Below are 11,476 nucleotides of genomic sequence, written 5' to 3' on the forward strand. Positions count from 1 at the left end.
TTGTCGCGAATTTTTTTCTTTCCCGTTTACGCCTGTGTTTTTATTTATTTATTTATTTTTTATTCCATCAGCTCATTCAGCATGGGCAAAAAGGAGGAAGAGGATATTATCCGAATAGCGAAAAAGATGGATAAAATGGCACAAAAGAAGAACGGGGTGAGATGTCTCTGAAGAATGAACGCTTACCTGCGTGCTGCTTTGCCCACCAGGCTGATGTTTAGCTAGCATTGGGCGCTAATGGACAGTTGGGGGGGGGGGGGGGGGTTACCGTCCGCTGTCCGAACCTCGAACTGATGCAGCCGCTGTGAACTGTTTATTCTAACCAGTAACTAAACTGTTATCTTCAACAAGAAGCATCGATGCTAATACCCGTCATGTTGTTACTGAACAGACGCTTGTAGTTAGCGAGCCACTTCTGTGGTTGCTAGCAGTTAGCCGTATAGCAGCTCACTAATTCTTACCGGCAAGTAGTGACATGTTGGATGTGAAACTGAAATAAAATAATATCGTTAGACTTAAGAGTTTATTTAACGTCTTTAGTGTTTTGCCAGTGACTAAGTAGGTCACGTTAGAGTGAATCGTTGTGGATGTTTACCTTGAGGCGTCTTGTTATTCTAACTAGCTAGCGTTCATGGATGCTTCAATTAAAGGTGCGTTTCATTATCTATTAATGTGCTTATTGCATTTTAATTATGGTATAAAACATCTTTCATATCTGACGAACAACTGTTAGCATAATGATGTTCAGTATAATATGGTTGGAGTTATTTTAGGTAGGACAAACAGCCAATCATTCATCATTTATAGCTTTTCTATCGTCTGTACACATATCCATTTTGACATTTTGAGACTTTTGATAGTCAATTCTCAAGTCAAATGATCATGTTTAATTTATGTAAAAACTAAAGGCCTCTTGTGTATCATAACTACACAACAGCTTAAACGTACGGTAGCGTCAACCAATAGATTGTTTGACTTGCTATTCTGATATGGAAGTCTCGATAATTGTGAGTAAATGCTGTAGAATAGTTCAATATAACTCATTAAGAAATCTGTTTTGTGAAGTACTTTACATATGTGTGTAGTTATTGTCCACCTACCATGGAACACGCTAATTCAGTTTGCAGTTCAGTGTGACCACCTAACTCCTCCTCATCTCCTCCACTCTCCAGGCTGGGGCTTTGGACCTGTTAAAGGAGCTACGTAGCATCCCCATGACTCTCGAGCTGCTTCAGGTACCTGTGCTCATTTCTTAGGATGGTTTAATATTGAGTCAACCGGCGTTCATCCCTTTAGAGCGTGCTCACACGGTTCTTCTCCACAGAGTACTAGGATTGGGATGTCCGTAAACGCCATCCGCAAGCAGAGCACAGACGAAGAGGTGACCTCCTTAGCCAAGTCCTTGATCAAATCATGGAAAAAGCTTTTGGGTAATTCTCACTTTACAGCTCTATTTATATTTAAATAAGTAAGCTTGTTTTTTTTTCGGGTGTACATTTTGGGAGTGATGCTCAGCTGCTGTGTATTTGACTGTCAGAGACTATTACAGTATCATTACTCTGTTATTGATTGGTAACAGCTCGTTGAACAAGTTTGTTCTTCTGCATGTTATAGATTGTCACACTCGAACATCATTTTTCAGCAATGTCTTGTAGTTTCATGCAACCATTCCCAGCAATGAACACTAATAAGTTATTTGTTTAACAGCACTCTCTCATGTTCTCGCTTGCATGATTTGTGTAACTTGCTTTCCAGATGAGCCTGGTGGTGGAGACAAATCTGATGAGAAGAGGAAAGAACAAATGGCTCTTGCTGTTTCTCCATCACAGGGGAGCCCAGAGGCAAAAGAAGAAAGGTGAGGAGACAAATGATTGAAGCATCTCTAATGGCCGAGACAAATGAAAATATATTTTTGCTTTATTTTTTACATTTGGTTCTTCGGCTTCGGTAGCTCATTTAAGTCTTCTTATGGCCCCCGCAGCAGCTCCAGCAGTAACTCCAGCAGCAAGAGTGAACCCAGTGAAGTTACACCCAACACGTTAATCAACACTTTTCCTCGTGCCCCAAACACCTCCGACTCCATCAGGCTCAAGTGCAGAGAGCTGATATCCAGCGCCCTGCAGGCTGGAGGTGATCCTGTTTTTCTTGTACTGCTGTTTAATACATTTTCAACAAAGTATATTTGTTAATGCTGAAAGTTAAGATTGGCTTTATTTGCAATACTTCTCGTTCATTTCTGTTCTGGTTTTCCTCCAGATGACCATATTGCTATTGGCGCCGATTGTGATGAACTTGGGGCACAGGTTGAAGAATATATCCTTCACATCGGTTAATATTTCAGCAGATGTGTTTGTGATGTCATGAGATTGTAAATGTTATTGTGTTTGTCAGGTTTAGGCCCTTCATTTAATAATGAAACAAAATATATTTTGCTGAAATTTAATTCCTTGACTCTCTGTCACGTATCTTCCATGAGTTTAAGAACACAGACATGAAATACAAAAACCGCGTGCGGAGCCGAATCTCAAATCTGAAGGATATGAAGAACCCTAATTTAAGGAGGACGGTGCTGTGTGGAAGTGTAACCCCTGAACGCATGGCTAAGATGACTGCAGAGGTGCGTTGACTGTTCGTGGAATAGATCCTGATTGGAAAACAATATAGTTACCCCAAACATGTTTACCCTTCTTACATTTTTACCTCCGTGTTCATATCATAAATTTATTTTTTAATAGCTCTTATTACACCAGTAATATAATCGGATATTGGTTTACTTAAACACGTCTTTGTTGTCATGTAGGAAATGGCCAGTGATGAGCTTAAAGAAATGAGAAAGAATTTGACCAAAGAGGCCGTTAGGGACCACCAGATGGCCACCACTGGAGGCACGCAGACCGATCTATTCACATGTGGCAAGTGCAAAGGGAAGTGCTGCACCTACACACAGGTAAGGAAGAGAGAGACGTGCTAAACCATAGATATTCTGTTTACCAATTTGGCTTCATCCATTCTTCCCAGCATAGATAGTCTCATTATTGCTCCTTTGCTAGGAAAGTTAAATGAAGTTCGTGCTTCATGCATGTTTTACATGCTGTGGTTACAATGGCAGGGTGCGTTGTAGCATTGTATGACCGTACGCTCATCAAGTCATTCCCTTCGTTTGTCCATTAATGAAAGTCATTTTTGAGCTGCTCTCTCTCTCTCTCTCTCTCTCTCTCTCTCTCTCTGACGCTGTAATAAATGGTTTGTTCATGTTGTTTTCATTCCCAGGTTCAAACTCGCAGCGCTGATGAGCCAATGACCACCTTTGTTTTCTGTAATGAATGTGGAAATCGATGGAAGGTACATTTATTAACTTGAGTTTTGCTGACTTAACTTGGTCCTTTTTCATTTTCCACACAAACTGTTTGCTGGTATCTAAATATAAGGGTTTGTCGACTTACGACCTGTGCGACTCGCGACAGTTCTACTTTACGGCTGCACTCGTCTGCTGTGGGTTTTTTCTGTTCTCGACGTGTTTCTCAACGACATACCGGAAAGCGAGCGAGCGAATCGAGTGTGCGACATTTTCTGCCGTCTCACCCACGATGTCTACCGAGAGGAAATTCTCTCTTTCTACTCCTAATTTACAGCATCATGATGCAACTTAATATACTTACGCTAATTTAACAGGGGTTGACTTACAAACAATTCGGCTTTCAACAAAACCCTCAGAACCAATTGTGGTGGCAAGTCGACAACATCCTGTATTCAAAGCCCAAGTTATGTAAAGAGTCCATCCTTGAGCTTTGTCAACTCGCTTTTTCACTCCATTTATATTTTATATACTCATTATTGAATTGTGAAATAATCAGTTCATATGCGTTAAATGATAATCGAACATACCTGATTACAGAGCGTCTACAAATGTAAATCTTTTTGGGAGGGGATAAATCCAGATGATATTGTCAAATCACATAACATTCATTGAAGGTGGCCAAATGCATCTATCAAGAGTGAAAAATATTATGTTGGATTACAAAATAAATGTAGCCAAATATATTTCACCCGAGGCATGATGTGAAACAGATTTTTTGAGGGTGAAAAAAGGGTTTTCAGCACCCTGAGAGTCTGGATTTGTTCTGTAAGCTTGATATCATTTTTTTCTGTCTATTGATTCATTTGCTTTTTTTCCCCCCATCTCCTAGTTCTGCTGAGTCTGCAAGCATTTCCACGGTACTCAGACAAGTAGCAAGATTCCTGGTAATGTCAGTGCAACAGCTGGGAGCTTTGCATTCTGTGGCACATGGTGCACATCAGACATACAAATATGCCACTGCTGTTACTGTTTTAATGAATATGTTTATAGATGGAGCTCATCATGAGTTCCCCCGACACCTTCTCCGAAAACCTTTCTTATTGCTATTAGTCAGATATATGCGATCAGTCTTGTCTCATTATCTTTTATCTGCATTTTTTTATATGTAGCTTTAACACTTTGAAAAATGTTTCATGCTCTGCTTTCTCCTACCAACATTGCATTGTTTTATTTAATTTCCCAATAAAGTGTAATCCATTTGATTAATAAGCCGTGCTTTTCATTAGTCGTCAGTCTAATGGAAAATCTTGAGCATTATACGAATGCAATGAGAGATCTGAGAAGACAAACACATTTGTTGTTGGTGGAATATTCATCGCGTCATAATGAATATTGATGTCTGCATACTGATGTCTCCATGGAACGGCATAATGTCATTGGCTGAACCAGACAAAACATGCCCTCTCCAGGTCGGTGGGGAGTCTTTGCCTCAAGTGGAGGAGCTCAAGTATCTTGGGGTCTTGTTCACGAGTCAGGGAAGGATGGAGCGCGAGACGGATCGATGCAGCAGCTGCAGTGATGCAGTCGTATCAGTCCGTCGTGGTGAAGAAGGAGCTGAGCCGAAAGGTTTAAGCTCTCGATTTACCGGTCAATCTACGTTCCTACTCTCACCTACGGTCATGACGGAAAGGTCAAGATCCTGGATACAAGCGGTGTGGAAATACCTGCTGCGACTGTTGCCTCCCCGACCCGGCCCCGGATGAGCGGTGGAAGATGGATGGTTGGATGAAAGGCAACCCTACCTTTGTGGAAATGGGTTTGGTAACTTTAAGCACACAACTTGGGTCTTAACAGAGACCCCGAGAAGAATTCCTTCGTAGGTTAGTAGGCTCATGCATCTCATCACTTCATGTTTATTACAAATTCTCATTCAGAAGTGAATGATGAATGAATGTTATATGTGCCGTTCAATGACTTAAAGTTCTCAGGGTCTCCACCCCTTAACACTTGCCAATTTAAAGCTAAATTGAAATCCTGATTTTTTTATTCCAAAAATATTTTACTACATTTATTGCATATTACTTAAATACCCCTTAGCTTTGTTCTCATTTATACATCCTTCAATATATTTCTTTAACCCATTTTAAGAACATCATAGTTGAAATTGAAATGCCTTTTATATAGATTCACCAGCTCAGTTGTTTTGACTTAAACATGATAGGGAAGCATTTTGACCATGTTTACCCTCATACAAATGTTGTTTCATTAATCTATGTTAAAATGTAAAAACAAGGAGATGCAGCTGGAATCAAAATTACCAGAACAATATTCATATCTGTTTTTTTTGCTGGAAAGATTTAGGAGTTGATGGTTGTGTGTTTTTGGGATCAAATTGTTCCGGAGTCAGTAAAATGATTGTGCTTTATTTTATCTCAATCAAAATGCCCACAATTCATTATATTCTTGGAGAATAGTAGAATAAACTAAACCATATACTGTAAACATTCACATTATTATAATTTTTTTTTAATGTGTTCTTCAGTAAACTCAGCGCAATTTAACACATTGTGTACAGTAAACAGAAGAAACGACAAACAAACAAGGCATCACTCCAAACCATTGATTGGCTTAGATTGTGTTTTGAGGTTGATCTTCACGATGTATCAATCAGCTCAAATTGCACACAGTAAGTTAAAGTTAAACCTAAGACAAGTAGTCGTGCCGCTGTGACGCACGCAGGTTGGCGAGAAGTTCCGATCAACCAGCCAGTCTTCCTTGTCCTAAGCAAATAAAGACATCTTGTCTTCACCCTTCACCATATCGCTACCACAATGGACCGATGAAGTCCAGACTTGGGAATCAAGACAAATCACATGTGATATTTTGGCCAAAGAAATGGATCATTTCCAGTAAACTGGTTCTCGTGCTCCAGGATAAGAGTCTGAAATGGATGTTTTCCGTGAGAAAGATGATGTAAAATTGAACGTCAAGGCACTTCCTCGTGTGAGGATCTTGTCTTTGATTGACATGTCTGTGAGGCAACAAAATGATCTAACTAACACTATCAGAATACATTAATGTATTTAACACTTGGCAATTCCAATTCAAGTCAATGGAAACACTCAATACAGTTATGAACACAGTTTATGTGGTAGCTTTGGTGTTGCTGCTAACCTGGTTTGACCCCCAGTCTTGTAATCCAGGTGGGTTTTTAAACACAGATTTTGAAGCCAAATTCATGTCGAATGAAAAATTAGGTCTTCAGTCTCACTAATTCTCTAATTTATTGCTATTTTCTGAGAATTTTCCCCAAAAGAACTGCATTGAAGTAGAAGTTAGACCTCTAGGTAGAATGGTGTAGCTTTCAATTAATTTGCATCAACTGTTTGCATCCAAATCATGAATTTTGCCTCCAGGCTCATTTAGTTTTTCCTTGAAAAATAAATAAATAATCTCTGCTCTCATTTCTGTAGGGTATGGTGTAATGTATGTAAAATATATGTTAGCTGGAAGCAGTAGCTTCCTGGAAATTCAGTACATTTTCTCCTTCATGCTTAATATTTTTTGAATGTATTAAGCACATAATATCACATTTTTGACATTTTATAGGATAAAGTTGGTTACAAGTAGCTGAATAAATGAAAAATAATTTTCTCTGTGTTTCTGATATTTGTGCTGAGCTTGGCTAACTGGCCTCTGGTGTTAAATTATAGAAGATAGATAAAGATAGCTCCCATTTTACTCTATATACCCTATGATAGATGAATAATGGACATTTACTCAAGTTAAACTGCAGCAGCTCTTTCAAGGAAGTTCTAACATTCTGCTCAATTTAGTCAACTTTTTAAATGTTATTTAATTTTAGAAGTGTTCCCTAAGTGTTCTCTCTAAAATATAACGGTATGCGTTACTCCACCATGTAATTTGTGTTTTTCTGTATTGGCAATAGTTCTCAGTGAATAAAAAATACTTTATCTGACAAATAGAATCACAGAGGTTGTTATGTCACACTGGTAACTCTATATTAAACCTATGAGTCCACACAACTGAGTAATACTTTAATAAATATCCGTCTTAAATAGGCAATCCTCTACGATTCGGAAAAGGTAAAGAAAGTTGAAAAACCTTTCCATTATTAATTTCAGTTTCCTGGGGAAACAAATTGCACACCGTGATAAGAGCTTTTGTCACTCTTTGTTCCTTAAATGTTGACCATTCACACACAGTGTCTGCATGAACTGAAGTTGCCAAGTCGCTGTCACAGGTACCAAAGTGTGAGGTTAGGTAACAAAACAGGGTGATACCAATGTAAAATAATACAGTAACCCCACAAAGCTGCCTGTAAATAGCGCCAGCGTTTAGCTTTTGACTTGAGCTTTGATTTTCATACGCAGTAAATAGAACCAGGCGTGTCAACATAAAATACCCACAATTCAATTTTTGCTATGTACAGACTCATAAATATATAATCTACAGTAGGAATAATTTCCCGCCAAAACAATCATACAAAAAAAAATCTGAACATAAATAAAATAGATAATTTCTATCAAAAGAAAGAAAAACCAAATCCAAATGTATTCATATTCCTTTGGAGTGTTTTGCTCTGTTGATCTGTAACAGTACTTGTGATGTCGAGCCCTCGGGAGATTTTGAGACCTGAGTGTCTTCGGTCAGGTGCAGATCACAACAGCGCGGAGATCCCTGGGAGGGGACAGGCTCGAGGCCTGGTTCATGTAATCCTACACTGAACATGGACAAAAAAAGAATTCAAAAGGGGTCAAGGATGAGGGGCGGGGGTAAAGATAGTTAAAAGGTCACAGGCCATCGCCACCCTATGATTCTGGGGACTGCTCTGACAGTGTGTTGAGCAGGTTTTTGTATGCTGGCGAGTTCATGTAGCGGGGATACGAGTCTCTTTGCATTAGTGTGTAGATCTGCAGCTGGGCGTCGTCGAATGTTTGCAAGTTGGGCTCCTGCATGTTCCTGTTGATCGTCTCACGCACACGGGAATCGAGACTCACCTAGGAGTCAGGAAAAGAGAAAAATTAGGAAGAACAACAAATGCCCCCCCACCGTGAGTCCAACAATGGCTTAGACTCAGAGGAATAGTTTGACCATTTTAGAGCCATGGTCTTGTCCCACTGACAGTTCGAGATCAAACTTGAAATGCGAGATAAATGTGAAGTTGCTGACAGTCTGGTCAGCCAATCTTGTCTATTAAAGATTCTACTGACATTAGAGCTACCATTTGTTTCATCTGTTCAAAAGTCAACATGTAATGGTGATCATTTGGGTTTACAGTATAAAGTGCTGAACTATTTCATGGATGGGTCAAGTCATTTCCTGTTTACTCGGCTGGTTCCTGCCTACCTGTTCAGAGGCGAGTAAATTGGTAGACATATTTTTACCGTAAAACTGGAATTCCTGGCTTTTGCACTATTTTTGTGTGAATAAAAGATGTCATATAAAAACATATTGTTTAGTGAATGTTGAAAGTGCTAACAGGCTGATTCTGTTACAGCCGGGTGGCATTTTCCCACTGTTGTTTTGTTTTATTTATTTATGGTCAATTAAAGAACTGTTCACTTTGTACTGCATAAACATGATTGTGGTATTAATATTGTCATTATGTTATATTGTAACTGTTTTTCTGTTGGAAGGCTAGCAAGTGCATTCAAACTAACATTCTATTCTCACTGAAGGAAATGAATCAGATAGCGTGACGTGTGAAGCTGTCAGACCTCTTTGGGCGAGAGAATGGAGATGTAGTCCTCGTAGACGACCCGAGCCTTCTCCTCTACCGCACTCTTATTGGTCTCTTTTCTGAACTCATCACAGGCTAACCAGAAGAGCATGTTCTCCTCGCTGAACTCGGTGCGAAGAAACTGTCGCAAGGAGTTCCTCCCCGCTGGACAGGACATCAGCTTGTCAAATGACTGCCCCCAAGAGCACGCCTCCTCCAGTGTGGGCTTCGGGCTGCAGAGAGTGTGGACAGCAAGAGATGGAATGATTTCATCTTTTATTTTCAGTTCAAATTATGTTCAGTAGTTTTGACACTTCGGTGCAGTGAAATCAACTGACCAGTCTTCACAGTCTGTGGTCCCTTCCTTGCCGTCATACGAAACCTTTCGGCTCCTCTCATCCCGGTCTTTATTCCTAATGGAGACGTTGAAATATAGCATATAGCGTAAAATGAACTGCATATGATCATTTTTGTTACGTCCACCAAAAAGTAAGAATTGGTTATGGTGATTTTGATTTTGATTTTTTTTTGTGGGGTGTTTCACATAGATTGCAAGAAGAAGATATTTATCAATCACCGCTGTTTTTATTTAGTTTTTTTCCCCAATATTTTTTCTTTATATATTTTTCTCTTGATTTTTTTCGAGACACATTTCTTACAGCTTGTCTCTTAGGCTGCTATTATACTAGTTTTTCTGTTTTACTCAAACATGTATCTCATATACAAAGGTATCTTTTTTTGGGGGAGGGGGGGTCTATTTGTGAATGAGAAGTTAATTTGCATTACAATTGCTACATAGCATGAGTTTGTGGTGGGCATGTTGTTGTAGATTTGTCCAGATCAAACTTAATATTGAACACCGATGACTTGGCTGCACATCAATATGTGAGAAAATTATTTTTGATGCAATCTGGACTGAATTTCATTATTAAAAAATATCTGTGTCCTTAAGTGGAAGACAAAAAAGAACAATTAAAAAAATGCAGTATAGCAAAATGAAAATGTAAACGGAGATTGGTTTAAATAGTTTGAGATAAACAGCAACAACAGCCTAAACTATAGTGATGTATGTGTAAATGGCAGCAGACAGCGAGCTGCTGTTCAGGCAAGTTTAACAAGAGTAATAAGCCTGTTGCAGGACAAGCGTCCACAGATCGCATGCAAGAAATTCTAGAACATAAAACACAAGCTGCTGAGATACAGTAGCCCAGGCTGTGCTGTCCTGTGTGGAGTAATGTTGGCCATGCTGTGCCACAGCGACTGAGTTCTCGGTTGGGGGAAGACCTACCAGGAGCAGCTACAGCAGCAGCACCAGCAGAAGCAGCATGCATTTGTGCCCCGCACAGGGTTGGCCTGACCCAGCTGGCTCTGCTGGGCCGGTGCAGTTCCCCCCGCTGCTGACTCCTGCTGCACCGACATCTGCCTCTTTCGCATCTCCATCCGCTCTGATCCCATGGGCTATAGACAGAGGAAAGGCATGAGTTTAGTGTTTCAATGTCAGGAGTAGTATATTGAACTGAGACTGCATCATGTGGCAGGATAATCTCTTGACCTGCATTTGTTATGATATAAATTAGTATCAGTGCAGAGAGACACTCGGTGTAATGACCCCCAAAGAAAATTGTGAAAACATGACAAGGCATCCTTTTGATCACCACAATGCTAACAAAAGATTACCAACGATTAATTGTATTTATTTAACTTTCCTCTCACCGGCTGACACCAATGTAGAACTATTTGGTGTGTGTGTGTGTGTGTACTGCTAACAATAGTGCACCCACTTTTCATCATATTTATTCCCAAACTGCCTGTTTTTTCCCTCATGCATTCTAGCAGCATGTGCAAAATGGTTGTACCGTTAATTAAACATGGGCTCAATGTATCTAATCTAAAATTATAAATATGTGATTTTGTAAAAAAATAATAATGATTGCAATGCTTTCTGGGCCCAAATAGAGCGACAAATTAAATGATAATCAAGTAAATATATACCTCTTTTATTTTACCCCTTGGGTGTCACTTTGTCAAACATCTTTAAGCAATACATTTATGATGTTCACTGCATATTATAATTGTAACCTCCCTTTCTAGCGTATCCAACAGAATCCCTGTGGGTTTGTAGGCCTACATAGACTACAGACAGGATATACGCTCACAGAAAGACTTCTTGTCTGATTTTCACAAATGTGTCATCAGCAGGTCAGACACAGCCAAATCCTCTCAGATCATTTATGTAACAAAGCTGTCGCTTCCACCGCACGACATCATCCGGCTACTATACCTGACACAAGAAATGATGCTTCAAAAACAGTGTCAGGAGATGTGATACATGATGGGGGGGGAATGCGCAGCTTTCAAATTTCGGACAGCAGCATCCCCTGTCATAACATTTGAGTGAATACAATAACATTTGTTCATTTCTAAAATGGATCCGT

General features: G+C 39.6%; 2 protein-coding genes across 2 annotated transcripts; one reads left to right on the forward strand and one right to left on the reverse strand.

Moving 5' to 3' along the window:
* On the forward strand, nt 1-4,509 carry LOC137915102 (transcription elongation factor A protein 1-like). Its single transcript, XM_068758587.1, has 10 exons — nt 1-156; nt 1,173-1,235; nt 1,325-1,430; nt 1,756-1,855; nt 1,985-2,130; nt 2,257-2,313; nt 2,463-2,617; nt 2,801-2,947; nt 3,271-3,342; nt 4,188-4,509. The coding sequence occupies exons 1-10, from the start codon at nt 82-84 to the stop codon at nt 4,194-4,196; spliced, it is 930 nt and encodes a 309-aa protein (XP_068614688.1). The 5' UTR covers nt 1-81; the 3' UTR covers nt 4,197-4,509.
* Nucleotides 4,510-8,130: 3,621 nt separating this feature from the next.
* LOC137915104 (regulator of G-protein signaling 20-like) lies at nt 8,131-10,505 on the reverse strand. Its single transcript, XM_068758589.1, has 4 exons — nt 10,330-10,505; nt 9,380-9,454; nt 9,040-9,274; nt 8,131-8,319 (listed from the first exon to the last, which is right to left on the reverse strand). Exons 1-4 carry the CDS (start codon nt 10,494-10,496, stop codon nt 8,131-8,133), a joined length of 666 nt encoding a protein of 221 aa, XP_068614690.1. The 5' UTR covers nt 10,497-10,505.
* Between the last annotated feature and the right edge of the window lie 971 nt (nt 10,506-11,476).

The sequence above is a fragment of the Brachionichthys hirsutus genome, unplaced genomic scaffold (assembly GCF_040956055.1).
Source record: "Brachionichthys hirsutus isolate HB-005 unplaced genomic scaffold, CSIRO-AGI_Bhir_v1 contig_273, whole genome shotgun sequence".
NCBI lineage: Eukaryota > Metazoa > Chordata > Actinopteri > Lophiiformes > Brachionichthyidae > Brachionichthys > Brachionichthys hirsutus.

Bases quoted from the DNA above. Each gene is read 5' to 3' on its own strand.
- LOC137915102 (XM_068758587.1), top strand. From the start codon at position 82: ATGGGCAAAAAGGAGGAAGAGGATATTATCCGAATAGCGAAAAAGATG. The intron at 157-1,172 runs GTGAGATGTCTC...TCCACTCTCCAG, and splicing joins TGGCACAAAAGAAGAACGGG to GCTGGGGCTTTGGACCTGTT. The intron at 1,856-1,984 runs GTGAGGAGACAA...CCCCCGCAGCAG, and splicing joins CCAGAGGCAAAAGAAGAAAG to CTCCAGCAGTAACTCCAGCA.
- LOC137915104 (XM_068758589.1), bottom strand. From the start codon at position 10,496: ATGGGATCAGAGCGGATGGAGATGCGAAAGAGGCAGATGTCGGTGCAG. The intron at 9,455-10,329 runs GTAGGTCTTCCC...CGTCTCCATTAG, and splicing joins TGCTGCTGTAGCTGCTCCTG to GAATAAAGACCGGGATGAGA. The intron at 8,320-9,039 runs GTCTGACAGCTT...CCTGACTCCTAG, and splicing joins CCATTCTCTCGCCCAAAGAG to GTGAGTCTCGATTCCCGTGT.